This window comes from Theropithecus gelada, chromosome 1 (genome assembly GCF_003255815.1).
Source record: "Theropithecus gelada isolate Dixy chromosome 1, Tgel_1.0, whole genome shotgun sequence".
NCBI classification, from domain to species: domain Eukaryota; kingdom Metazoa; phylum Chordata; class Mammalia; order Primates; family Cercopithecidae; genus Theropithecus; species Theropithecus gelada.
Genome location: NC_037668.1, coordinates 160,265,229 through 160,292,613, shown reverse-complemented (window position 1 = coordinate 160,292,613; position 27,385 = coordinate 160,265,229). Strand labels below are relative to the sequence as shown.

General features: G+C 49.8%; 1 protein-coding gene across 3 annotated transcripts; it reads right to left on the bottom strand.

The window, feature by feature from the left end:
• Positions 1–3,807: 3,807 nt before the first annotated feature.
• Positions 3,808–24,526, bottom strand: KLHDC8A (kelch domain containing 8A). 3 transcript variants are annotated; one of them, XM_025390527.1, is made up of 9 exons: positions 24,424–24,526; positions 23,985–24,020; positions 16,256–16,470; positions 11,620–11,956; positions 10,715–11,279; positions 7,357–7,521; positions 6,912–7,127; positions 6,212–6,313; positions 3,808–5,308 (listed from the first exon to the last, which is right to left on the bottom strand). In XM_025390527.1, exons 5-9 carry the CDS (start codon positions 11,088–11,090, stop codon positions 5,115–5,117), a joined length of 1,053 nt encoding a protein of 350 aa, XP_025246312.1. In that variant the 5' UTR covers positions 11,091–11,279; positions 11,620–11,956; positions 16,256–16,470; positions 23,985–24,020; positions 24,424–24,526; the 3' UTR covers positions 3,808–5,114. The 3 variants fall into 3 exon arrangements, with proteins under 3 accessions (XP_025246312.1, XP_025246328.1, XP_025246319.1); XM_025390543.1 differs by lacking the exon at positions 11,620–11,956; XM_025390534.1 differs by lacking the exons at positions 11,620–11,956; positions 16,256–16,470.
• Between the last annotated feature and the right edge of the window lie 2,859 nt (positions 24,527–27,385).

Here is a 27,385-nt window from a genome sequence, read left to right as displayed (position 1 = left end):
TACGCCGAGCTGGGTTAGATTTTCATTCCTATCACTTATTAGCTGTGCCACCTAGGTTAGTCACACGGTTCCCAGTTCTCAGTTTCTTCTTCTGTAAAATGGGGCTTGGAAAAGGCTAACTGTACCCTACCTCCCATGCAGGAGCTTTGCAAGTCATAAAGTCCAGTGCAAATGCAAGAGATTGTTAGAAAACAATCCTGGGGAAAGGGAAGTGATGGAGGGCGTGGACTAGTCCACTCTCCTGCAGTTCTGCAGCCTCCTGGCCCTCTCTGATTGCCCAGTAGATAAGCCTTCCGCAAGACAAGGCCTAAAAAGCTTGGTCTGCATATTGTCCTAGGACTCCAACCGCAGCTGGGGTTCCTTCTGATTTTTTTTTTGTTTGAGATGGAGTTTCACTCTTGTCACCCAGGCTGGAGTGCAGGGGCACGATCTCAGCTCACTGCAACCTCTGCTTCCCAGGTTCAAGTGATTCTACTGCCTCAGCCTCTTGAGTAGCTGGGACTACAGACGCCGGCTACCATGCCCGGCTAATTTTTTTTTGTATTTTTTAGTAGAGACAAGGTTTCACCAGGCGAGGTTGGCCAGGCTGGTCTCAAACTCCTGACCTCAGGTGATCCACCTGCCTTGGCCTCCCAAAGTGCTAGTATTACAAGCGTGAGCAACCATGCCCAGCCGTTCCTTCTGATCTTAGATGATGCCTTAGTGATTTCACTTACTTTCTATTCCTTAGAAAAGAACTTGGAATATCCCATGCTAGAGAGGTACAGTTCTGATCACACTGCTCTTATACTTAAAACTCTTAATTTACTTCTAACTGCCCACATGCATAAACTCCAGACTCCTTAACAAGGCATGTAGTAAGGCCTTTCTTGGTCTGCCTGACTGCATTTTGAGCCCCATCTTCCCATATCCCCCCTCTACATTCTCCACTACATGTTTTCCCCCAAATAAGCCAAACCCTTTCCCTCAGTGGGCTTGAGAACACCTCTACCTCTCCTTCAACAACAGTGAAATAATAATGCAGCTACTCACTGAACACACATACATCACTTTACATATAGCAGGTAGCTCTTAGCCTCATAAGTGAGGCCTTATTTTGCACATTTTACAAATAAGAAAACTGGGACTCAGAGAGGTTATGTAATGTACCCAAGATCAATTAGTACATGACAATCATGATTTGAAGCCATCTTTCTTGCTGCAAAGCCAGTGCTCATCCTCCTCTGCCTGGCTGGTCTTCCTCTTCTTTCTTTTTTCTTTCTTTTCTTTCTTTCTTTTTCTTTCTTTCTTTCTTTCTTTTTTTTTTTTTTTTTNTAACATAATATATATAACATAATACAGAATATATCATAATATATAACATAATATATAACAATATATTAATAATTATATAATGTTATGTATTAATTTTATTTTTTTTTTTTGAGACGGAGTCTTGCTCTGTCGCCCAGGCTGGAGTGCCGTGGCCAGATCTCAGCTCACTGCAAGCTCCGCCTCCCAGGTTCATGCCATTCTCCCGCCTCAGCCTCCCGAGTAGCTGGGACTACAGGCGCCCGCCACTTCGCCCGGCTAGTTTTTTGTATTTTTTAGTGGAGACGGGTTTCACCGTGTTAGCCAGGATGGTCTCGATCTCCTGACCTCGTGATCCACCCGTCTCGGCCTCCCAAAGTGCTGGGATTACAGGCTTGAGCCACCGCGCCCGGCCGAGACGGAGTTTCTTATTGCCCAGGCTGGAGTGCAATGGCGCGATCTCAGCTCACTGCAATCTCCACTTCCTGGGTTTAAGTGATTCTCCTGCCTCAGCCTCCCAAGTAGCTGGGATTACAGGCATGCACCACCACGCCTGGCTAATTTTTGTATTTTTAGTAGAGATAGGGCTTCTCCATGTTGGTCAGGTTGGTCTCGAACTCCCGACCTCAGGTGATCTGCCCGCCTCGGCCTCCCAAAGTGCTGGGATTACATGCGTGAGCCCCCGCATCTGGCCTCCCTCTTCTTTTAAAGTGCAGTTTGAGATTTATTTCCTGGAAACCTGCACTGAACTCTTCAATTCATCTCAGCTATCTGCAACCACCGTGAGTGGGGTGCCTCTGAGTTGCAATAGCAAAGGCTGACACTGATCAAACAGTAATGGCAGCCATGGTCCCCTGTCTTCCTCCCAAGACTGTAACTGCTCTAGGGCAGGAATCCAGCACCATGCCAGGCACAGAATAGGTGTTAAATGTTAAATAATGGAATGAAAAAGTTAGAAGGAAACTTTCCTGGGGGTATACATTTAGGAATAATCTATGCCCATTTCACATTAGGAAGCCCCTCTCACCCATTCCTTGCTAATACTCACACTCATTCCTTAAGAAACAGTCTCCATCCTTCTAGATTTTGAGATATTTTCAACTTCCTACATAGTATAGCACAGTTGATTTTCTTTCCTTTCCTGTGCTATTTCATGTGAGGCTATGAAGTGCTGTGGTCACAAGTTTTGGAATCAGACCTGGTTCAGTCACTTACGAGCTTGTGACCCTAGAGTCCCAGTTTTCTTACCTGTAAAATGGGAGGATACTACCTACCTTATGGAGTTGATCTGAGGATTGAAGGAAGTGCCTCACCACCTGTGAGACAGCATTATGATTGCTGTTGTGTATATTGGGAAATGAAGACAGGAAAGGTGAGGAGCCTTCCCACGGTGGAAAGGGAACAGGAAAGCCTATGGGGGTGGGGGAGCGAGGCCTGGGCCAGGCCATCTTACCCCAGATCCTGTGCTGCCCCTGTAGCACCATGAGGTACAGGATCACATGGCTTAACAGACATTCAGTATTTCCCTCATTCCTCAGTGAGGCACCCCTAAAGTCTTTCCAGAATGGACTTCCAAGGGGTGAGTCCTTAGCAGATACCAGCTCCAGCCCTGAGTTACCCTCACAGATTCCAGCGGCTAATTCAACCTTTTAGAGCTCTCTGTACTCCCAAGGTTCTGTCTGACCATTTAAAAATGGTTCACTGTCTGGGAATGGTGGCTGAGGGTTGTAATCTAGCACTTTGGGAGGCCAAGGCAGGAGGATCACTTGAGTCTAGGGCCAGTTACTTGGGAGGCTGGGGTGGGAGGATTGCTTGAGCCCGGCTGGAGGGTGCAGTGAACCCTGGTCGCACCACTGCACTCCAGCCTGGACAATAGAGCAAGATCCTGCCTCAAAAAAAAGCTCAGCCGTATCCATGCATATGGGACCACTTTGTGTGCCTGGAAATGCCCCCTCCCATAAGGCTTGGGTTTCTCTTGGAAGGGGTGGAGGCACCCCTGTTGCTAAACACCTTTCTTGGGTAGGGGATTGAGGAGACAGGATGCCTTTGGAAGAGCATCCCCTAACGCACAGTTCCATCATCCCTTATAGTATCTGCAGCTCCTCCAGCTCCTGTTTCTATCAATTACTTCAGGGGCTCAACTCATAGGGATCCAGAAACAGCAGGGGAGGCCTCTCTGCAGTCTCCCCACTAGGGGGCAGCAGCGGCTACCGGAGGCCTCCCAGCCGGGGGAGGGGAAGGGAAATGCTGGGCCAGCAGGTGGCAGTGCCCTTCTTGGACAGAAGTAAGGAAAAAGTCCAAGTACCAAGAGAAAGGGACGGGGAAAAAAATCCGTATCCTGTAAAGACCCAGGTTCCACTTGTCCTTGAAGATTGAACTGAAGGTGTCACACTCCCTCCCTCCAGGAGGCTCCCTAGACCCCTCAGATCCAGATAGGTGATCCTCCTCTGTTCCTGCCTCCTGGAGGAATGAATTACACTATCACCTGATGAGTGATACCTGACTCCTCCAGAACCCTTCAGGGCAGGCATTTTATTCATCATTTATTTTAAAAATAACTGAGAGTCAGAAACAGATGCTAAGAGGAGGCACATTCTTCGAGTTTTTTAAAAGAACCCTTTCTACTTTGGATAGGACAAAAATGAGCTTTGGCTGAATGAACTGAGACTAGACATAAGAAGGACTGAGCTGCTGATGAGTTCTGAATGGAAGATTAACATGCAGTCTCAAGGCAGGAGAAGAAGAATATGTGCTGTTTTCCTGGGAGTGGGGTAACTGGTGGTGGCTGTGAGAAGGCAGAGCTCTTCAGAGGGGACAGGCAAGAACAGGTGGTCACTGGGGGCCCTCCTTAGCCTGAGAATGCCAGAGGAATTGTTTTATGGGGTCCTCCCTGCCCCTCAAGACACCCTTCCGCCCCACCCCCACACCAGGGTGCTAGAGAAGTTAGGAATATAGATTTTAATCATTGTGCTGCTGCTATTAACCAGAGTGCAATTAATCCATCTTTTGTGGATTTTGATGCCACAGTGTAAATGAGAAGGTTTCACACAGAAACCCTCTGGGGGCCTTCGGTGACAAAAGGGCTAGGCCTCTGGTGGGGAGGGGGTGGAAGAAGGTGAAGTGGAATTAGGAGAGATGTGGGGAGCAGACCCATGGCTGGGAGACTGCTCCTTCTCCATCATCACATGCCCAGCAAGGACCCCAAGAGGAAGGGATTCTTCCTGCCATGGCCTGGGCTGTCCAAGTGAGCCTGACTTCCCTTCCAAGGCAGCTGCCTCTAGCTTCATGTCCAATTCTCGCTGAGTAGATGAGGTCCAGGGTAGGCCCACAGTTGACCACCAAATGGTGAAGAGATATAAACCAAGGGAGGAGAAAGGGGTTTGGAACCCCCAATCATTCTCCATTTTTCATCCTAAGCAAACTTAAAACTAGTTTAGAGCTGGGGAAAGACAGCAACAGCAGTTTATCCTCTCTGTCAGAACTGCTCTACCTGCCTCCTGGAGATGGGGGTGGGGGGAGGTGGGACTCACAGGAGGGAGAGGTAGGAAATATTCCTGTGCCTTTCTGTGCCTGTGCAGTAAGTGGAGACTCTCTTCAGAGTCAGCTCTGCAGCTGGTTGAGTCATCTGTGCCTCTTACAGTTTTCTGAGATTGGTAGGATTTGGAGCTATAGAGAGGTCACTTAGAGCCCCAAGGCCAGACTCCACTGGCTGCTAACAGGAGCTGACATTCTGGGAAGCAGCCCTGACTGCTTGGACAAGATCATTCCTCATGTCAAGAGTGAAGTAATATGGTCCAGGGCAAAGGTACTGGACCCAGAGACAGCTAGGAGTCAGAGACACACAGGGCCTCCACTGCATCACTCAGACCCTGGTTGACACCTCCCACGGCGAGGAGGCAGTTCTTGACGACTATGCTGGAGCAGGCACAGCGGGGTGTGGGCATGGCAGGGAGGATCTCCCATTTGTTCTTCCCTGGGTGGAATGCTTCCGCCGTCTCCAGGACAGTGGGTTGATTCCCTGAAAGTGTCAAGGGAATCAGACCTTACAAAGGAGTCCAACCGCCAATCCACGCCCCACAGTCACCCCATCTTCCTCCCTTGGGCACCCACAAGCAGAAGCCAGGTAAGGTCAACTTCCTTGGCTACAGGATTACTCCCTTTACTAAGCCAGTGGCTTTTGTCAAGCAGCCACTTTGTCCCTCCTACCTTCTTCCTTTCTGTCTCTTTAAGAGTAAGCTTTCTTTCCCTACCCATTGCTTTTCACCAGAGCTTTCTAGCACACTACTGCCTCACTGCTGCCCTTTCTTAAAAAAGCTACCGACATGGTCTAGCTCATACGGTTCCTTCATGCATGAGTAAAGTGGGAGTTTGTCCACACTAAGTAGACTTCGGGTACCTGGAAGCCCTGCTGCCTGGACCTCTCTTCCTTGATGATGGGGGACTTCTCACTTTAGAGTCCCTCCTTCAAAATACCAGTAATCTCTGGCAGAGTTAATATATCAAATCCAAGATTCATCTGTTGAACTTATTTAATCAGATTGCTTTCCTGTTCCATGATTGGGCTGGGTATCCAAGGAGAAGAGATTGGTCAGAGGAAGACCAAGGCGAATCCCCTCCACATTTTGTCTCCAGTCATGCCCGTTTAGGGATCTGTGCTCAGCAAGCCTGTGCTGCACGGCTATGGGTGTCCCTTATTCTCTCTGCGTCACAGTTTGCCCCGTGTGAAAGAGCCACACCTGGGGCCCATAGTGGATAGGTAATATCCAAGCTGGAAGAAAGGGAGTGCTTTGAATTTTTTGGAGTAAAGTGGTAGGCAGGTGGTCTGCAAGGAGCCAGTACCCTTTCCTGCATATGCAAAGTGCCAAGGATCCACCGAGCACCAGAACCACAATAAATTCCAGCCTGAAAGCGCCATCCTTACCAAGTCCCCCAGCCACTATGACCCGTCCACTCAGAGAGCCAGCCACAAAGTCTGCCCGCCGCTTCTTGAGGAAGAACGATCGTTCCATCTTCAGCCATCCCCCTATAGGCCATGGATAATGGTGGGTTATATAGAGAGAATGAGATACAGACCACTCCCACCAAATACAGATTGTGGCCCAAATAGCTTTCACCCTGGGCAGTGTCTTCACTCTATTTATCCTTTATGCTTGGGGAGTACACAGTTCCTCCTGCTGTTTGAAATTCTCTGCGGCTTCCCCCTCTCCCATGCTTGCTGCTCTGTAAGGCATCATCATCCCCTACAATGAATCACCTTGACTTTTGCTTAGGAGGCTAATAGAGGCAGTGAGGGTAGGAGTCAGGATCCTTCTGTTTCTCCATCAGTAAAAAGTAAGAAAAATCCCTCTCTGACCTGGTCCTCTGTGAATATTGTAAGAAAAGACAATATAGGTAGAAAAGGGGCTTTGAAAAAAATCAACCAAGCAAAAAGGGGAACTATAGCAATGAAGGAATTTGATTCCAAGAGTAGCCCTGAGTGGAGAGGGGTGCTGAGACTTCCGAGAAGCTTGCTCAGCTGGGTAAACGGCCCTGGAAGATGGCTGGAATGGGTGTAAGGGATGGGGAGCCAGCCAGAAGTGCAGTGGGCAGCCAGAGCTTCCTGGGGAAGGTGACCAGCTCACCCTGTTCCATGTCAAACACGTCCATCGTCCGCAGGAACTTGGGCTGCCGGTAGAGGCGACCTTGCCGCAGGCCTCCTAGGCTGTACAAGTGGCTGTCCAGGGTCACAAAGCTGGAGAAGGCCCGCTTACAGGGAATGTTGGGAAACTTGGTCCAGGAGCGAGTCTCGATGTCAAAGACCTCAAAAGCGTTGACTGCGTACTTGGACTGTCGTCCCCCTGGGGGCCAGAGCAGGATAGAGGTTGGGCAGAAGGGTTGTCCCTGAGGACAGGGACAGCGAAAAGGTTTCCCCTTTTGACAGTTATTCATACAGGAAGCTCCCAGTGGGCTGGGCAGTGTGATTATCCCCAGTACCGACGAGATGCTCAGCACACAGGCACTGCTTCCCATGGGAACTGAGCCAAGGGAAGGAAGGAGGGCAGGTATAGAACAGTAACCCATCCTTACCCAGCACGTAGATCTTGGAGCCTCGGAGGAAGGAGGTGGCAGCATATCTCGGGGTGGGCATGGGTGCTAGCGACACCCACATGTCCTTGAGCATGTCATAGTGCTGGAGGTGGCTGTGTGGACGTAGGTCCAGGCCCATCCCGCCTGCTGCATATACTCGGTAATCTAAGACGAAAGGCCATACATGCCCCTGGCTTAGCTCACAGGTACATCAAGATGGGCCCACCAGCATCCATTGCCTCCCATGGCCAGGCCAAGCTTTCAACCACTGCTCAGCCAGAGTGAGTCATATTTGTATCAGTGTGGTTGATAGCACCATTCAAAGAAGTCCCTGCTACAGCTGAGCCTGAGAGCCTGTTTTTGTTTGTTTGTTTTTTAATTTAGATATGATCTCATTCTGTCATCCAAGCTGGAGTGCGGCATAATCCATAATTACAGTTCACTGCAACCTTGACCTCCTGAGCTCAAGAGATCTTCCCACCTCAGCCTCCCAAGTAGCTATGGTGGCATGTACTACAGGTCCATGCCACCATACCCGGCTAATTTTTGTATTTTTTGTAGAGACAGGGTTTTGCCATGTTGCCTAGGCTGGTCTCAAACTCTGGGGCTCAAGCAATCCTCTTGCCTCAACCTTCCAAAGTGCTGGGATTGCAGGTGTGAACCACTGCGCCCAGCTGCCTGGGTGTTTTGAAGCCATGGTATGACTACATGCCTTAGTCTTCCTTAGTGTCCAGCCCTTTGGCTAAGCCTGAAACACTGTATGAAGTCTAGGCCTGGAAAACCCTTTGCAGGTCTTGTCCCCTTCACTGTCCTCCTCCCTGGGCAGCCAGAGGGGAAGCCAAAGAGGACAGGTATTCTTTTTTTTTGAGAGAGAGTCTTGTCTTGTCACCCAGGCTGGAGTGCAATGGCATGATCTCAGCTCACTGCAACCTCTGCCTCTCAGGTTCAAGCGATTCTCCTGCCTCAGCCTCCAGAGTAGCTGGGATTACAGATGCCTGCCACCACACCTGGTTACTTTTTTTTGTATTTTTAGTAGAGATGGGGTTTCACCGTGTTGGCCAGGCTGGTCTCGAACTCCTTACCTCAGGTGATCCGCCCACCTTGGCCTCCCAAAGTGTGGAGATTACAGGCATGAGCCACCACGCCTGGCCTCAACGAGTAGAGATATTCTTCTGATGCCCTTTCCCCAGGCATTCACAAACTGGAATTTTTTAGATATGGCAGGGGCCTTTAGAAATAAGATGAGTCATGCTGTCACTGGCCTATGGGACACTGGACTGCTGCTGGTCTCTCTGTGTCTGCCAGCCCCATGAGGGAATACCATCTTCCTTCACACATTGGGAGACTTGTGGGATCCAGGAGTCACTTCGACTAAATGAGATAGGGCTAGGGGTGAATGAGGGTGAAGCTTTGGAGAGAGTGCTGGCCCCTTTAAGAAACCGTGCCTAGGAAGTGAGCTGGGGTACTTTGAGAAGTGAGTCTCCTCTCATTCTCTACTACTCATGACTGTGGGTGGTCTTTCAAAGGACTTCACTACACCAGAGAGGATGGGCAAGGCATCTGTGTTTCCCTGGTTCTCACCCCAGGACCTCCTGAGCCTCTCTTTCTCAGGGAGCCACCCCTGCCTGGGATTCTGTCTGCCAGCAGCCAGTCCTCACTGCTTCTGGCTCCAGGAGGCCTTTATTCTTAAGGTGATTGTAGGGATGAGTACTATTTCCTCCTACTTTCCAGTCTTACTGGAAAAAAAAAATGCCAACCCTAGCCTGAGGCTGGAAGATGGTGCCTGCTAATGAGGAATTCACCTTACACAAGCTCCACCCATCCCATCCTGTGTTACTTGAAACACCTCCTCCTGGGAATCCTCCCATCCACTCCTCACTACTATTTTTGTGCCCAATTCTTACTCATCGTTTCAGAACCATCTGGGTGTCCCTGAACTACAAGGCTGGGTCGACAGCACCGGCTCAGTGCCTCCTGAATGATGGCACTTCTGTCACCCTATTCCATCACCCTAATTGCCACATGTTACTGAATAATCTTTGTTTCTTTCAATAGATTGTAGGCCCTTGAGAATCTGTTAAATCTATAGCCCCAGCATCTGGCACAATGCCTGGCACACAGGCATGTAAATGCTTATTAAACTAACTCTCGAACTCATTCAGTGCCATAGTAAGAGCACAGATTCAATCATCACTATCTGTGTCACCTCAGACCAGTGGTTTAACTAACTCTTTGGGCCTTACACTGCTTCTCTCTAAAATCAGAGTAATACCAGCACTTACCTCATTGGATAGGTTGTGAGAATCAAAGGGGTTAATGTATACAAAGCACCAATGGTAAGGATTCAATGAACGTTAGTTCTTAATCTTTCAAGACCACTTATCGAGGCCTGGGATGTAGATGTACTTTTTCCCTCCCTGGCTCTCTGTGGGCCTCCAGGCCTTCCATCCTTCTTACTGGGAGGTCACAGAAGCCCCACTGGCTGTGCTGCCATGGGGGATTCTGCACAGGAGTTTCTCTCTGGTCACCTTCATTGGTCAGATCCAGGCTCCTGAAGGCAGGGAACAGATCTTCTGCCTCTTTCCTTCCTTCCTTGAGCCTGGCACTGTGCCAGGGACAGAGCAGGTGCTCAAGAAATACTGGTTCCCAATCTACAGTAGATTTGACATGCAGCTAGTATGGTTTAGCAGAAGAGGAAGGGAGGAAAAGGAGAGGGAGGGAGGAAAAGGAGAGGGAGGGAAGGTTGCACCCCACTGCAAGCCTCTGCTGCTCAGGTGTGTCTGACCTTGGTGTCTCCTCATTCCCATTGAACCATCTCCCACAAAACCCTTTGTGTTTTAGCAAAAGAGCTTTCAGAGTTCTAGGTTCTGGGCTGTACTAGGCGTGAAAAGAATGAAATGAGGTGCTTTGAGAAAGGAAAATGGGAATCACAAAACCATGTAGTGAGGACATGCATGCACTGAGGACTTAGTGAAATGGGCAAGACGTTTCAGGAGCACAACCCCCAAGAACATTCTGGTCTCCATTAAGCATCTCTGAGACTGGGAGGCAGAGGGGGAGGTTGAAGGTGGAAGAGGCCCCTGGAATCAGGTCCCAAAGCCCTCTCAGTGGGGCCTGGTGACGCTACAAGGATGGAGTGAGCATTGTCAGGACCCCAAATAGGTGTCTGGGGGTGGTGGCACCTGCAAGGCAGGTTTCAGGGGCTGGGGTGTGGCGGCGGGAGGTGCAGGCATTCTGCTGAACGCATGCGGTCTGCAGAAACATGGCACTAAACTCCACAGCCCACAGCAAAGGCGTGTTTCCCTCGTGGCCCCCCACTTCCTTCTCTCTGGCCGCCCTCAGCCCTGGCCCCACTTGCCTTTGGCCGTGACAGAAATGCCCATGGCGGCCTCACGCAGCATGCTCCTCTTCTTCCACTTGCCCTCATCGATGTTGTACATCTCCACGACCTTCAGGGGCAACTGATTGGTGCCCACGCCCCCAATCACCATGATCCGCTTCCCCAGGGCGGTGACGGCCACCCCCGCCCGGGCTGTGGGCAGCGGGGGCAAGGCGGTCCACTGGTCAGCCTCGGGGGAGTAGACCTCGAAGCAGTCCATGGGGACGCCGTTGTCGTCACATCCCCCGATGGCATAGACCTGGCCCCCGGTCTCCAGCAGGGAGCAGTAGACCCGGCGGCTGGGCAGTGGCGCCAGGCGCTTCCACTGAAAGTCCTTGACGTTAGGCACCTCCATGGCAGCCTCGGGGAGCGCCCGGGCGCCGGGAGAGGTGCGAGCGCGGGGGTCCACCGGCTACTCGGCGCCGGCTCCCACGGCCCCTCTGGCCACCTCCATCGGGCTCTCGAGCGCCAGCCCCAGCCAGACGCCGGCCAGTACTTCACTGTGCTCCGAGTCTCAGCGGTCCGGCGGCGTCCACGCCTGGCCCTGCGGGAGGAACGCGGCGAATCAAGGGCAGCCGGGGCCACGCGCCCTCCAGCAGGCACCAGGCGGGCTCGGCAGCCCCTGGTCAACTTCACCGGGAAGACGCGGCGGCGGAGGGCGCCCCCCGGCGGCGGCACCACGCCCTGCACCGATTGGTCCCCGCCCCCTCCCCACCCGCTGCTCGGACACTGCCGGAGCGCGCCACGGGCCGGGGCTTTCAGGGGTTCCGGGCGCCGGGCAGTCCCCGGGCGGAGGAAGGAGTTAGCGTCTCTCGGCGTCTACGCCTCTCTTCCCCCGCGCCCCCTCCCCGCAGTCTCGGCGCCCCCGCCCCCGCATCACTTACGCTGCCAGGCCCCGGGAGCGCGGCGGCGAGGCGCAGACGACGCATCACCGGGGAGCCCGGAGCCCCCGCCCGGCTGCACGGGAGCCGGGGAGAGGGCGCTCTGTCCTTCCCCAGTCCGCGCGCCGCTGTCACACATGCAGATGAGGAGATGAAGTGAACAGCAGGAAGGAGAAGCGGAGCCGCCGCCGGGGAGGAAGCCGGCGAGCCCGCTCCGCTCGGTCCCCATCCGCAGCCACCACACCTGTGCAGGAATCCGCGTGCGTCCCGGGACACAGCGTGCTGTGACCTCTTTACAGAAGCCCCGCCGCCCGGGCCCCCGGGGAAGCGCTCACCTTGTCTACAGGGTCAAGGAAAGCAGGGCACTAGAACCAAGCACACAGATGACGGGCACAGACTCCCTCCGGTGGGGGGGCGGGCTTTTGTGTTTGTTTTGGATGAAGAGGCAGAGAGTCCAATTACCCAGTTTATCTACAGTACACAGACGCAGTTCGTGACAGGCTGACTCAATAGCCAGCTTTGCTTGGGGGGAGGTATTATCATATAGTTTAACCTCATGGAAACAACTTATGTGGGTGCGATGCACGCAGACCTGGCACAGGTACTTTCAAATATAACATATACACCCACTTGCACATAGATGCGTAACTTACACATCACCCTCCCCCCCGAAATAGACACATCCACAGAGACACTGACCAACGATGCACAGACAGACATGTGGACACAGCCAGAGACACCAACATAGACAAACACACACAGGCAGTTTTTCCATCTGCCACACACATGCACAACCCACCACCGCCACCATCACCGTTCACAAGCTTTAGGAAGGGGAAACATGATGATCAAATCTCCATCCCCGGCACCAACCCACAGAGCTTGACAAACAATCCTTGCAAGCCACCCTGTAATACCCTTTACAGGACAGTAGCCCCCAGTAACAAAGGTGCCCATGAGGCCAGAGAACCACCTGGTCTGGTGGACTGCAAGGCCGATGGGATCTTCCTCCTACCTGGTTCTCTCAAATGTAGCCAAGTCTTGAAAGACCCAGGCTTGGGAGGCTGGAGACCTGGGTTTGAATCTTGCCTCTGAAACTTGTTTAACTACTCTAAGTCTCAGTTTCTTTTTTTTTTTTTTTTTTGAGACGGAGTCTTGCTCTGTCACCCACGCTGGAGTGCAGTGGCCAGATCTCAGCTCACTGCAAGCTCCGCCTCCCGGGTTCACGCCATTCTCCTGCCTCAGCCTCCCGAGTAGCTGGGACTACAGGCGCCCGCCACCTCGCCCGGCTAGTTTTTTTGTATTTTTTAGTAGAGACGGGGTTTCACCGTGTTAGCCAGGATGGTCTCGATCTCCTGACCTCGTGATCTGCCCGTCTCGGCCTCCCAAAGTGCTGGGATTACAGGCTTGAGCCACCGCGCCCGGCCTAAGTCTCAGTTTCTTATACAGATAGATAGATAGATAGATAGATAGATCTATATCTATATATTTTTTGATAGATCCATATCTATATATTTTTTAAACTGCAGTTTTAATTTTGAGAAAATTTTAGATTCACATGCAGCTGTAAGAAAAAATACCCTTTACCCAGTTTCTCCCAATGGCAACATCTTACAAAACTATAGTACAGTATATATCAACTATATAGTACAGTATATATCAACCAGGGTTTTGAAATTGATCAGTCAAGATACAATAGTTCCGGCCAGGTGAGGTAGCTCATACCTGTAATCCAGGCACTTTGGGAGGCCCAGGCAAGCAGATCACTTGAGGTCAGGAGTTTCAGACCAGCCTGGCCAGCATGGTGAAACCCCATCTCTACTAAGAATACAAAAAAATTAGCCAGGCATGGTGGCATGCGCCTGTAGTCCCAACTACTTGGGAGACTGAGGTAGGAGGTTCACCTGAACCTGGGAAGCAGAGATTGCAGTGAGCCAATACTGCGCCACTGCACTCCAGCCTGGGTGACAGAGCAAGACTCTGTCTCAAAAAAAAAAAAAAAAACAAAAAAACAAAAACCAAAACAAACCTTCCACCCTCAAAATTATACAATCGAGGTGGGGTTTGGTGGCTCATGCCTGTAATCCTAGCACTTTGGGTTGCTGAGGCAGGTGGATCACCTGAGGTCAGGAATTCGAGACCAGCCTGGCCAACATGGTGAAATCTCGTCTCTACTAAAAATACAAAATTAACTGGGTGCAGTGACGCATACCTGTGATCCCAACTACTCAGGAGGCAGAGGCAGGAGAATCACTTGAACCCGGGAGGCAGAGGTTTCAGCAAGCTGAGATTGTACCATTGCACTCCATCCAATGGGCCCATTTTACTACTTTGAGTTCTTGGCTTAAAAATTCCACGTTTTTTAGTTTGAATTCTCTGTGCTTACAAAGTAAACACCTCTAGAACCTTCACAGAGGAAGGCTGTGTCTGTTTTCCCTATTCAATCAGAACTCATAAATTCCAAAAGCATGGGGTGTGAATTAATGAAATTTCACGGAAACACTGAACATTTCCCTTTCGTCCTAGGAGTCTCTAATTGCCTGGAGAAATAGGGAACGGACATTTACCTCAGCTTGAACTGTCTTCACAAAATCAGAACGGGTGATCGGAAAGATTTAAAGCCATAGACCTTCCTCAAAAGGGCTTGTTGGAGTCCATCCTCAGCCTCTTTTGCCCACTGAGCCTTCTACCAAAGCAGTGAGGCCAGGCTTCTTAAATGAGCCCTCACCACCCCAGCTGGGGCAGCTTAATAAGCAGACAGAGTTCCACGCTGTATGTTATATTTGTGTCACCTGTTGAGATCATCTAAGCCCTTGCATGTCCATTTTCTCGTAATCTTAAAACAGCCCTGGGAGGGGTTGCCAGGTAGGTATCGGTATCCACTTTTGACAGATGAGGAATTTGAGCCTTAATGAGATGAAGTGACTTACTTAGGACCATGCAGGCCATTCAGGGTGGGTCCAAGGTATGAATTCCAAATCCAGTACTCCTTCACTTTATCACAATTAAATCACAAATGAAAGAATTGTGCCTTATGAATGAAACCAAGCAGGTCTACTCTCCACTTGGCTTCTGGTCTTTATTCCACCGTGGTGAAGAAAGGAGCCTAGGCTCCCAAGGATATTTCAGCAGCTGCCCATACTGTTTGTGCCAGGCAGTGCAGGTAAGGAAGTGCTGGAATCCAGCCTTAGAATAGGCCCCCATTCTAAACTAAGGCTCATATCCTACAGGCACCATCTTTTATGCAGACCGTGGGATCTAGGGACTCAGACCCTTGGAAAAGTACTAAGAACAGGATGTCTTCCAGACCATGACCTAATTGCTTGTTCTGGAAGTCCTGGCTTCTCTCCATCTCCCCCATCTCTCTTCCTCTCCGCCAGGTAACATCCTTTAGTCCTTACACTGAGTGCACATCGAGGAAGCTTGTAACCTAGCAACTGCCACTTAAGATTCCCTGAGTCACCTGTGGTTTCCACTGCCTGGGCTGAGTGCACCAAGATGGGGCCTTAAGGAGTGCCAAGCAGAGGGAGAGTGTCCAGTGACTCCTTTGATCCCTCCCCACCCTATTCTAGTGTGTAACCATTTTGCTGGTCAGGAAGTTCTTCCTCATGTCAAATCTAAATCCTTCTTGCTCTAAAATCTTGCATAACATTGAGCCAGGGTTTCTCTTTTGCCTTAAAAGGGGTTTGAGTTTTTAGGCTGGATGAGGTGGCTCATGCCTGTAATCCCAGCACTTGGGGAGGCTGAGGCATGTGACTATATGACCCCAGGAGTTCGAGACCAGCCTCAAAAACATAGCGAGACCCTGTCTCTATAAAAAATAAAAGTTATCCGAGCTTTGTGGCACGTAATCCTAGCTACTAGGGAGGCTGAGGTGGGAGGATCACTTGAGCCCAGGAAGTAGAGGCTTCAGTGAACCAAGATTGTCCCACTGCACTCCAGCTTGGGTGACACAGCAAGACCCTGTCTCTCTTTAAAAAAAAAAAAAAGTGTTAGATTTTTTGCCTTGGTCACAAAGTAGGGTGGGAGGTTGGGGAATTAGCAGGGGAGGGGGGAAAGTCATAAAAGCCTCTAAAGATTAGGCCTTTGGTGCTGTGGAGTCTTTATTATAGATATTGATGCATCAATCAAACTTGGGGATGCTCGGCCCCAGAAAAAGTCACTCAGTACATTTTGGGTTTTGGTTTGTTTTTTTTTTTTTAAAAAAAAAGATGGGGTCTTGCGATATTGCCCAAGCTGGATTTGAACTCCTGAGGTCAAGTCATCTTCTTGCCTCAGCCTCCTGAGTAGCAGGGATTACAGGCATGCACCACCTTGGCAGGCTCAGTAAGTCTTGGATTTGTTAAGGTCTAATTTACATACAATGAAATGCACAGTTTTACTCAGTCTCTGTTGTCTGGTAGGCATTCAGCAGGATCCTGTCTTCACCAAACTGCGGTACCTTAAGGGGAAATTGGGGGTGTTGTGGTGGACAGTTCCCTCCCAATAAACCAGGCAGATTCATGGATGCAGTAACTGTGGGAAGGGTTTCAAGGTCTGGTGGAATTCCAAGTGTAGGGAACATTTTGGGGGGATAGGAGGAAAGAGGAGTTGTTTAGTGATTAGCTGCTCCTTAGCCCTCCCTAGAAATACTTTGTACCGGAGTGCCCTCTGCAGGGAACCACGCTGGCTGGAGGCGCACACCAGGAACTCCCCGAGGCCAGGATCACCTTCTTTATGCAGTTTTCTTTCTGCAGCACCCCACAGACCATGTGGTCATCATCAGGCAGGCTGGATCTGAATCCTGGTGCAGCCACCTCCTAGCTGTGTGACTATGCACAAGTCACTTACGTCCTTGAATCTGAGTGTCCTCATCTGTGAAAAAGGGAATAAGAAAATCTACTTTCTAGAAGGAGGTGCCAGGCATAGTTCCTGGGCATGTGGTAGGTACCTCATAAAGACTAGTGTCTTTCTTCCCTTTGCGATGGCAAGTTTCTGTACCTCTGACTTTCAGGGTAGTGTGTCCCCCAAAGCAGGTGCCAGTTTCACAAGATAGGCAGCCCTACCAGGGCCCACACCCTCCTGTAGCCAATCACTTCTGGGCCTGTGTCTTAGACCGGATATCTTTTCTCCTAGCTAGCTGAAATCTCATCTGCTGCAACCTAAATTGCATTCTAATCTGGAGAACAGCTGTGCCCTTCCTTTAGCTAATCACCTTCTCATTCCTTACCAGAAGCGTGGTCCTTATTCAGGGAGTGGGGAGTGAGGCTGACTCATCCAATTAGGACTGAGGCTGCCAGCAGACCAAGGAAAGGGTAGTTCCTCCCCCAGCATAGAGAAGCCTCATTAGGGCCTCCTCCCCACCAGTCCCAACATCAGCCCAGAGGAAGGATTTAGAGCTCACGTGGACTTGATGGGAGATGGCATGACACAGTTGCCAGCAGTCAGAACCAGGATCTGTATGTGATCACGTGGCACTGCTGCCCTGCAGGTGGAGGGCTGGAGTCCTGCAGAATGGCCTTAGCTATTCAAGTTCCCTTCCTGACCACGCAGCCTTGATTGGAGAGTTGAATCAGCCACATTCCTTCAGCTATCCGCCCTGCTCCCTCCCGCTCCAGTGCTTAGCTGGTGCCTGGAACCTAGAGAGGCTTAGTGGGTATCCGTTAAAGAATGCATCTGTTCATCTGTAAGCACCTTCCTGCCTACTTAGGTAAAATTGGGACATTGGAAAGTGGACCCCAGATATGGGATGAGGGGTGAAGGGAGGGGGTCATCTTCGTTTTCAGACTCAGGAGTTGCACAAGGTAGAGAAGAAAGGGTTGGGAAACCGCACACTCCTCTGCTGTTTACTGCGTGCGGGAAGGGATGCTTCTCAAAGACCTCCGCTACTTCCCTGTGCTTATTGAGGAAGTCGTAAGAGGAAATGGGGCTTACAATAAAGCCTGAGGATTTGAGTTATAAACAAGGAAGAATTTCCTGACCAGCAGTGTCAGAAACTTGAAACACCAGCATGAGGTGAGGTGAGAGGCCACGGAGCCACCTCCTCCTCTATTGCCACCCGGTGCATACTAGAAAGACATAGGACAGTCAGAAGACCTCTGCTACATCGTGTTACAATGTAGGCTATGACCTCCAGCCTACGTTTTGTTGTAACCAGCCTGTGCAACTATGGGCAAGTCATATCCATTCTGGTACCTGTCAAATTAGAAGGAAGGAAGGTGAAGAAGAGAGCAGCTGGGGTCCCTCCCAGCTGTAGTGTTCTGTACTCCTGTGGTGCTTTACAGGCTGGGAAGCCCTAGAGAAAGAAGCATTTAGCCATAGTGACAAAGCAGCAGATTCTAGAACGAACATCCTCACATTCTGCCAGGTGATACAATCGCGGAGGTCTGGCCCCACCAGCTCTCACAAGCGCTGCCAGCTACCCCAGGTCCGGTCACCAGTGAGGACTTTATCAGGGCTTCCCCTGGCCACTCTCTCTTGCTACCACCACCCTCCTTTCTCTCCAATCAGCCCAGGACAAGGGAGTGCCTTGTGACAGCTGCAGCTGTGGCAAATGGGCTGGCTCCCTGTAGACGCTGGGCACCCACCTGGATGCCTTATCATGCTTCCTGTTGGGTTCTGACCTTTCTGGGGTGCCTGCTTCCAGGAGAGTATGCAAGGGTTGCAGAGGATGCAAGGGCTCAGGTCATCCTGACCTGGCTCTTTCTCTAAAAGTGAAAATGCGCCCATTTGTCCCAGGTCATCAGGCTGGGGCCCTTAGGGGGCCTAATCTTCACCCCTTCTCATGAGGAGGACAGCAGAGCCTTTATGGAGGCAGCTCTGCAGAGGAGAAGAGGCTATAGGCTGGGGAAGGCTGCAGCAGACCACTCAGACGCGGCTCTTTAAATGCCCATTAGTAAGTTAATATTGCCATTTCCAAAGTCAGCAGCATCCTCCATTCTTCTTAATTAAAAAGAGCTCCATGTCCTGGCAGAGCTGAGAGAGGGCTCTGAATGATTTACACACCAGCCCTACTGCTTCCAGTTGGGAAATCAGCAAGGAAGATTGATTGGCAGCTGGGCCAGCCTGCCTGTCACGATGGTGTGCATGCCTAGGTGTGCATGTGTGTGTATGCACGCATGTGTATGTGTGTGTGCGTGCATGTGTGTGTGTGTGCTGAGGCACTGGGAGCTGGCTCTCTTGCTGGCAGGCTCTGAATGAGCAGGGCCGCAGACCCACAGTCCAGCCCATGGAGCTCTGTAAGCCTAGAGGTAGGGCCTGCTAGAAACAAAAGGCTAAACAAAAGGCTGGCCTGCTCGCTCATCCTCTTCCTAGCAAAACTGCCTTATCTGGAGGACAAAAGCTCATTTGTTGTCTTGTCCCCACCCAGGAGAGAAGGGGTCACTCCCGGAAGATTCCTCTTGTTTCCACGTAGAGCTTCCTCACTTGGTACATAGCATATATTGGACTTTTATTTGATCATCACTGCTCACTTTAAGACGAGACTTTCTCGGCTGGGCGCGGTGGCTCATGCCTGTAATCCCAACACTTTGGGAGGCCGAGGTGGGCGGATCACCTGAGGTCGGGGGTTTGAGACCAGCCTGATCAACATGGAGAAACCCCGTCTCTACTAAAAATACAAAAATTAGCCAGGGATGGTGGCGCATGCCTGTAATCCCAGCTACTCAGAAGGCTGAGGCAGGAGAATTGCTTGAACCCGGGAGTTGGAGGTTGCAGTGAGCCGAGATGGTGCCATTGCACTCCAGCCTGGGCAATAAGAGCGAAACTCTGTCTCAAAAAGGCTTTCTCATGGCCCACCTCCCGCCTCTCTTTCCTTGCCTCCCTCCTAACTCCAAATTTTGTCTGACCCTGACATCCAGCGGGATCCAAGACTCTGGGCCCTTTATGGGGCTGAGAAGGGGATGACGAGGTTCACAGTTTAGGCTGTTTAGGCTGGCATGACACTCTGCCTGGGCCCTCCAAAGAGCTGGGAAGTGAGATCAGTCACCCTGAAAGGTCCCAGGCCTCTTTGCCTCTCTCACCAGGCCTTGGGGCAGCCTTGTTGTCCGTCCCATGCCTCTACTCACCTCTAAGAGCCCACCAGCCTCCCTGGGTGCCAGAGAGGGAGGTCCTGCTCACTCTCCAGATGGAAGGAAGTGCCTGGTCACTGGGGCAGGACCTGTACAGAGGTAGGGAGTGGCTTTTGCTTTCTCTTCACCTCTCCCCTTCTCCTCTGGCACTTCACACACACACACACACACACACACACACACACACACCCCCCTTGTCCCCAGAGAAAGGACCAGGCAGAGGCACACTGGAGAGGAGGGGGTGGGGACTGGAGCACAGGAATCATCCAGTGCTTTGCTTTCACCCCCGCTCCCTAGGGAGACGGCAATCTGCCGCAGCAGCAAGGTTGCCATCTGGCATGCTGACCTGTGCTCTCTGTGCTGGAGACAGGAGAGGCGGGGGACCCGTGATGGGCTGGCTGCGAGTGCCTTGTGTGTATGTGTGTCTAAGAAGCCATGAGAGTCCGGAAAGATGAGAACCAGGCCAAGGTTTGGGTGAATCAAAGGATCTGCCTGTCCTTATCACTCGGCATTCCCGGGGCTGGTGGGTGTGTACCTGAGGATCTCTAAGGAGCCCCAGGGAGCCTGCATTTCTCTCCCAGTGAAGGAGGGAGTGGCAGGGCCTTGGCCCTTGAGCATCCTCCTATAGTCTGTCACCAGGAGAATGTGGCTGCCTGCTTAGCACCCAGGAACCGCCAGTCCATCCCCGCACATCGCTAGGCAAGAAACAGAGTGACACTTCTATTCACACCCAGACCTAACAACTGCCTCCACGAGGAACCACTAGGGATCCCGTGTGTCCTTTGTTCCTCCCTAGTCCTGGCCCAGAAAGGACTATTTTCTTCCTTGGATGACATCTCCCTGCTTTGGTCTCAGTCTTGGAAGTTATGTTCTGAGAGATTCCTTGATACAAGTCCCCGCTAAATCACAGGTTCTACCTCAGTGCAGGAGACAGCAAACTATGATGAGGGCCAACCCTGGCCTGCTGCCTGTTTCTGTGTGGCCTGAAATCTAAGAACGATTTTTACATTTTTAAATGATTGGGGAAAAAAAATCAAAAGAAAAATATTTTGGGATACATGAAAGTGATATGAAATTCACATTTCAGCATCTATAAATAAAGTTATATTGGAACACAGCCACACTCATTCATTTACGTGTTGTCTATGGCGGCTTTCCCACTACGACAGCAGAGTGGAGTAGTTGCAACAGAGAGCTCATGGCCCGCAAAGCGTAAAATATTTACTATCTGACCCTTTACAGAAAATGTTTGTGCCCTCCCCCGGACCTCAGGCTGTTTTAAGGGAACAAGGGGAATGCCACCTTATTCTTTTCGTTTTTTGTTTTCTTGTTTGCATGATACAGGGTCTCTGTCGCCCAGGCTGGAGTGCAGTGGCACCATCATGGCTCACTGCAGGCTCCTGGGCCCAGTCGATCCTCCTGCCTCAGCCTCCTGAGTAGCTGGGACTATAGACACGCACCACTCCCAGCTTGCCACCTTATTCTTGAACATACTTCGCACCACCGTGGCATGTTAAGTTGACAAGGCAATATCTAGTGGCAATAAAGGAAATGAACATTTTGAGGGCCCTTCCTGTATACCAAGGACATTTTCTCTGTTTATCACATAATCTCTACAACAACCTTGAGAGAAACAAGCACTAAGAGGTCTGTTTACATAATGAAGGAATGGGGAAGATTAGGAAATTCGCCAAAGCTATTAGAGTTAGGCAGAACAGGATCCTGGATTCAAACTCAGATCTGCGTAACCCCACAGCCCATATCCTCTCCAGGCCACCAGATTCTAAGATGACCACCAGCAGTCCAGCGAGGACCCACCCAAATGGCTGCTGGTTTGGGCTGCCCCCATGAACAGGCAGGGCAGTTGGAACTTAGGCTTTAGGGACCCAGGCCCCACCTCAGCTCCCTCCACCTCAGAGCCTGGTCCTGAGCATGGGCCACAGGCAAGTCAACAACAGTGACGGCTCCACGTCAGCGCCATCTCCCTTTTCTTGCCTTCTTCCTCAACCTTTGCTATCTATTTTCATCACCTTTTAGCTTTCCTTTGGGAAGATTAAATTTGCATTTAAATAGAAAACCTCTTGAATGACTCTGGTGTAACGTTAAAGTACTAATTACAAATTCATTCCTCTTTAAAAATTAAAGCACTTCAGTTCATCTCAGGGGTGATGGACAGCAGCAGAAACGCTTGGTATTGATGTGTCATGAATATTGAGCTGTTTATTGCAAAGTGCTTACAATCCCCCACCAGCAGAGGGCAGACAGGAGATGTTCTCAAGACCTATGCGGGAGATGTCTTGGGAGCCTAAAATCTGCTAAAAATAAATATCCGAAAGCAGTAATCTTTGAGAGAAAATAGAAGATGGCCAGTGGGATGGAAGCTGCTGGGGGTAGGGTGGGAGCACCCAGAAGTCCTCAGGTTGCCAGTTTGCTCAGTTGCTTATAAGTGTCTCAAGGCAGGTGCATATCTGTTGTATTCACCACTCTTTCCCATCAGCAAAACTAATGCCTGGCATTCAGTGGGGACCCAAGAAATATTTGCTGAATGAATGAGTGAATGAATGAATGAATGGATGAATAAGGCAATTAATCATGATTGGCGAGATCATTCATTCAACTACTATAGTGAGTCAGGCATTGCACTTGATAATTTACATAAGTCTCTTTGTTAAATGATTGATTCCTTTGGATTTTTCCCAGGACCATGCAGATGACACACAAATTCTCCTTTCTCCTGAAGAATTGCACTTGGTATTTTACCTCCCGATTTCACAGGTGACAAACAAACTCAGAGAGGTGAAGCGATTAGCCTCAGAGCACCCAGTTCAATCTGAAGCTCAGCCAGGACCTGAATGCTGGTCTCAGGCTCTGAGCCTGGCTCTCTATGAAGTGTATCACTCCCCCTCATCCTGGTGCTGGGCTGGTTATTCCAGTGTTCACAGTGTCACACCCTAATCTTGGCCCTTGTCCTCAAGATGCTGGGAGCCCAAAGTCCAGTCCAGCCTCTCAGCCAGGCTTAATGTCTGGGCTCCAGCCAAACCACTCTATTGCCTGATGCCCAATAGGCCTTTCATTTCCTGCCTCCATGCCTGGCTTTGTGCTTTCTGCTTCATATGCTCCGTCCTGCTTGTTGACATCCTATTCATCCTTCAGGGCTTGGCCCGAATGCCGCCTCCTCCAGGCCTTGCATGATCCCTGCAGGCAAGAGTCATTTTCCCCTTTTCTATAGAACTTCCTCTGTAACTGTGTTAGCATGATAATAACCACCACCCATTATTCTCAACACCACACTACATTCTTTACAGATTTTGTATAATTTGAACCACATAAAAAGCCAATAATAATAACAATAATAATCATTAACAAGTATATGGTGCTCAGTATGTGCCATGAACTGATCAGAGTTTTATGTGTGTGTGAGTTGTGTGTGTGTATAATTTAGCCTATAAAGTAGGCACTATTATTATTGTCATTTTACAAAGGTGAAAACTGAAATTGAGAGAAGTTAAATGACTTGTCCAAGGTCACACAACCAGAACAGGGATGTGAATTCCAGCTTGTCTGGCCCCAGAATCCCCATACCTATCTATGTAGATATTCTTTCTTACCAGGTGGTAAGCAATGGAAGGCAGGAACCATGTTATGTGCCATGGTCGTCAAAGCGCAGTCCCTTCAGAGCCAAGTGTAGCAATGTGTGTGTACTTAGTAGATATTCCATAAGTTTTAAAAATCTTAATTTTAGTTGCAGGGGACATGTGTGCAGGTTTGTCACAAGGGTGTATTTTGTGATGCTGCGGTTTGGGTTTCTATTGATCCCGTCACCTGGATAGTGAACATAGTAACCTAATAGGAAGTTTTTCAGCCCTTGTCCCCCTCCCTCCCTCCTTTTTGAGTCCCCAGCGTCTATTGTTCCCATCTTGATGTCCATCTGCGTACAGGGTTTACCTCCCACATTTGTAAGTGAGAATATGCAATATTTGGTTTTCTGTTTGATATTCCATAAAGTTGAGCCGAATTCGGATCAGAAGCCAGAAGTTCTGGAGGTTGGCTGTATGTTGGTCAGTCTGTGCCCTGGACAGCAATCTTTGGAGTTAATTAGCCGAGTTAAGACCAGGTGGGAAGAAACCTTTAACTTCAAAGCCAGAGAGGCCCAGCTGAGGAGAAAAAGCCCTTGAAGACCCTTGCCCCTCCTGACCCCCATGCCAGCCTGTCTGACCTGGGCAGCCCTCCTCTCACGGACACCACTGCCTATCTCCCCACCACCAGGCACTCAGAATGCCAAGACATCACTCTGCATAGATGGATTGAAATAAAACTTACCTGACTAGGGGGAAAAGGAGGACACCCGGCGATCATCTGCAAAAGACAAAGAAGGGGAGGGGCCTGGAGAGGGTCGAGCAGGTGTTGGCTTTGAGGCTTGTCCTAGGAGCAGACTGGGAATAGAGTCGGCAAGGTCCCCAGGGTCCCCAGGGCTTCCTCCACAATTGATGAGTCCACTGCTGCTGCCTCTGGCTGATCGACTGGGATGCAGCCAGGCCTCTATGCACAGGGCATGAGGCCAGCCCCGCCCTGAATGCACAGAAACTTGGGGTCCCTGAGTTCCAGGAGGCGTGACCCCCCTACTGAGAGGGCCTTAGCCAGCTCATCAGAGCCCCAGTGTCTCCGTGCCTCTCCCTCCACCCAGTCTCAGCTACAAAGAGAGCGGGTGAGGGGGCGGACACGCTCACACACACAGACAATAACTACCATGGAAACTAACCAACAAAAAGAAGATTTAGGGAGCCGGACTCCTCTGCCAGATGGGAGAGAATGGAGGGAAGAGAGAAAGGGGCTGTCCTTTGCAATGCTGCCAGTTATGCAAAGGGCAAATATGCACCTCAGCCCTAATCCAACAATTGCAGATTTTTCCCTCCTCTGGGGTGGGGCTGTGGGTAAAAAGCAGAGAAGTGGGTTGACCTTTTTATATGAAGGTCCCAAAAAGCCACGCCATACCTTTGCCTTTCCATACACAGAGGAGGCATCAGTGGTCCAGCATGGGTGCGAAATTCCCGAGGAAATGCTCAGCACCGCTGGCAAAGCGAAACTCGAAACTCGTTCCACAAAGCAACGTGTTTTACCAGGTCAAGCTGAACCTCAGCGCAATTTGATCACTTTGCTTGGGCAGATGGCTTGAAGGACTTTCTTAGATGAAAATCCCTGTGTTTAGTGGGTAGCAAAACAAGGCTTTTCTTCAAGCCTAACCTTTTCTATCTATGATGTTAAAGCTGACTGCCCATAGTTTAAAGAAAGCCGGGGATGGAGGGGGTGCTAGCATAGATATGGGACATGTGGCTTTCCTTCCGATGGCCTTTAGTTCTGTTTGGGGGGATTTTTCTCTCTGGGATAAAAGAAAATCTAATGAGGGAACTTAAAAAACATTCTCTGGAAGTACTGTAAGGGAAATAAGGTAATCTGAGCATCGGAAATCCTGCTCTAACTCTTTAGCTGTGTGACCTTGGGGTTTCTTCATCTGTAAAATGGGACCAATGGGGTTGTAGAGAGGAATAAATGAGGTAATATGTGTAACGTGCTTAGAACGGTGCCTGGCTCATAGTATTTGCCGTTATTATTGCTATTGTTGTTAATCTTTCTGATCCTCCCTTTCCTCAGCTATAAAATTGAGCCAGTGACACCAATCTCTCATAGAGATTAAATGTGAGGATGAATCATGCCGTTATAACTGATAGAGTGGTGGTTATAGGGGTGTATACATTTGTCAAAACCCATCAAACTGTGGGTTTTATTGTGTGTAATTTATACCTCAATTTTTAAAAATATAGGTTTATATCACCAGGTAAAGCAGCCATGAGAATCTAGAACATAGGAAATATTTATTCCCTTCTTCTTCCCTAGCCATCTTTTCAGGAAGAGAGGAAAGAGAAAGTGAATGTTAGAAGTAAGAAGTAAAATAGAGAATTGCTGGGCGCAGTAGCTCATGCCCATAATCCCAGCACTTTGGGAGGCCAAGGTGGGAGGATCACTTGAGACTAGTCTGGGCAACATGGCAAAACCCCACCTCTACAGGAAATACAAAAATTAGCCAGGTATGGTGGTGTGTACCTTGGTCCCAGCTACTTGGGAGGCTGAAGTGGGAGGATCATTTGAGCCTGAGGAAGTTGAGGCTGCAGTGAACTGAGAACACGCCACTACATGCCAGCTGGGTGACAGAGTAAGACCCTGTCTCAAAAAAAAAGTAAAAAGGAGGATTGCATAGGCAAGAGGCCATATTGATTTTGTAGGTAACGGGCCACCTATTGAGACTCAGATATTCTGGCTATTTCCTGAGGCTTGAATATCAGTCTCTCAGCTGCAGAGGCAACACCTGGGTAACTGAGTTGCCTTTATTAACACTCTCCTAATTTCATAGCCTGGTATAAGAAAGTGAACTGCACTGCAGGGTGCTTCCTACATCTGTTCTGGAAGCCTTTTCATCACTATTACTTCTCCACCACAATTATCCCTTTGTCTCCTAGACTCCCTGCTGGGCTGCACTTTGGTTCCTGAACAAGGCGACCTGGGGACCATTGGCTGCAGGGTATCACTCCTAATGAAGTGTTGGCCAGGGCAGACAGCTATCCATCAGAACAGCCCACAATGAACTGAGTTAGATATACATGGAAGAGACTGCTACAACCTAATTAAAGAGGAATTGTGTGTGTGTGTGCGTGTGTGTGTGCGTGTGTGTGTGTGTGTGTGTGTGTGTGTGTGAAGGGACTGGGAGGATGGAGAATAGTATGTAATTAAGAATCAAGTAAAGGTAATCCTTAGAGATAGACTATAGACCTCAAGCTAACAGCTTGCCTGAACCATAGCTGCTTGGGTGATAGTGGAGATTGGAGTCATGCTGCCAAGTGGTCCTAAACCAAAGGGAAACTTGCCGTTTGTCTCTGTTTGTTCTATGGGGTGAAGTCTATAAATAAATAAATAAGATAATTCACATCTGAGAACAATTTAAACTCAATTTGTAAATATCCATTCTAAGCAAATATGGATGGACGATGGCTCTTCTGTTCTGTTTGGGGTTACAAGATTGAAAAACAGGCAAATGCAAAGATGATGATGAAGAGCCTTCAAAGATGAAATCCTTTCAGGATCATGACTCTCATCTCTCCAGAAATGTTTATATCTAGGGACAGGGGAGAAAGGAGGATGAGTTCAGATTGTGATAACTAAGATAATCACTAAGATGATTGTAGCCCTACATTACAACTCTTGAATGTCAAACCCTGGAGATGAAGAGATCTAACATTTAGCCCAGAACCTTTCCAATGATGAAAACAAGCAACAACTCTTTTGGCATTGGTCTGATATTCAGTGACACAATAAAGTTTGTTCCAGCCGAAATTAGCAGGCTGGGGTCCAGGTTAAAAAGCAAACAAAGAAAGCAGCCAGAGGCAGCTGGGATTCTGGGACAGAGATAAGTCACAAAGCTGGGTTTATCTGCAGGGGTCAGGATTGATCAGCTCAGTGTGTATTTCCAAGGCTCTTCTCTACTCAGCCACCCCTCCCCACTCAAAAAACAAGAGGCCCACACCGAAATACAAAAAGGTGCTGGATCTAAAATCCTGCCTAATTTAAGCTCTGCTCACAAAGGAGGCCAGAGAGCAGAGGGAGGGGTGGAAATCAAATAAGTAAATGTCAGCCCTGCAGTTGGGTAGAAGCCATTAGCCAGGCAGAGCATC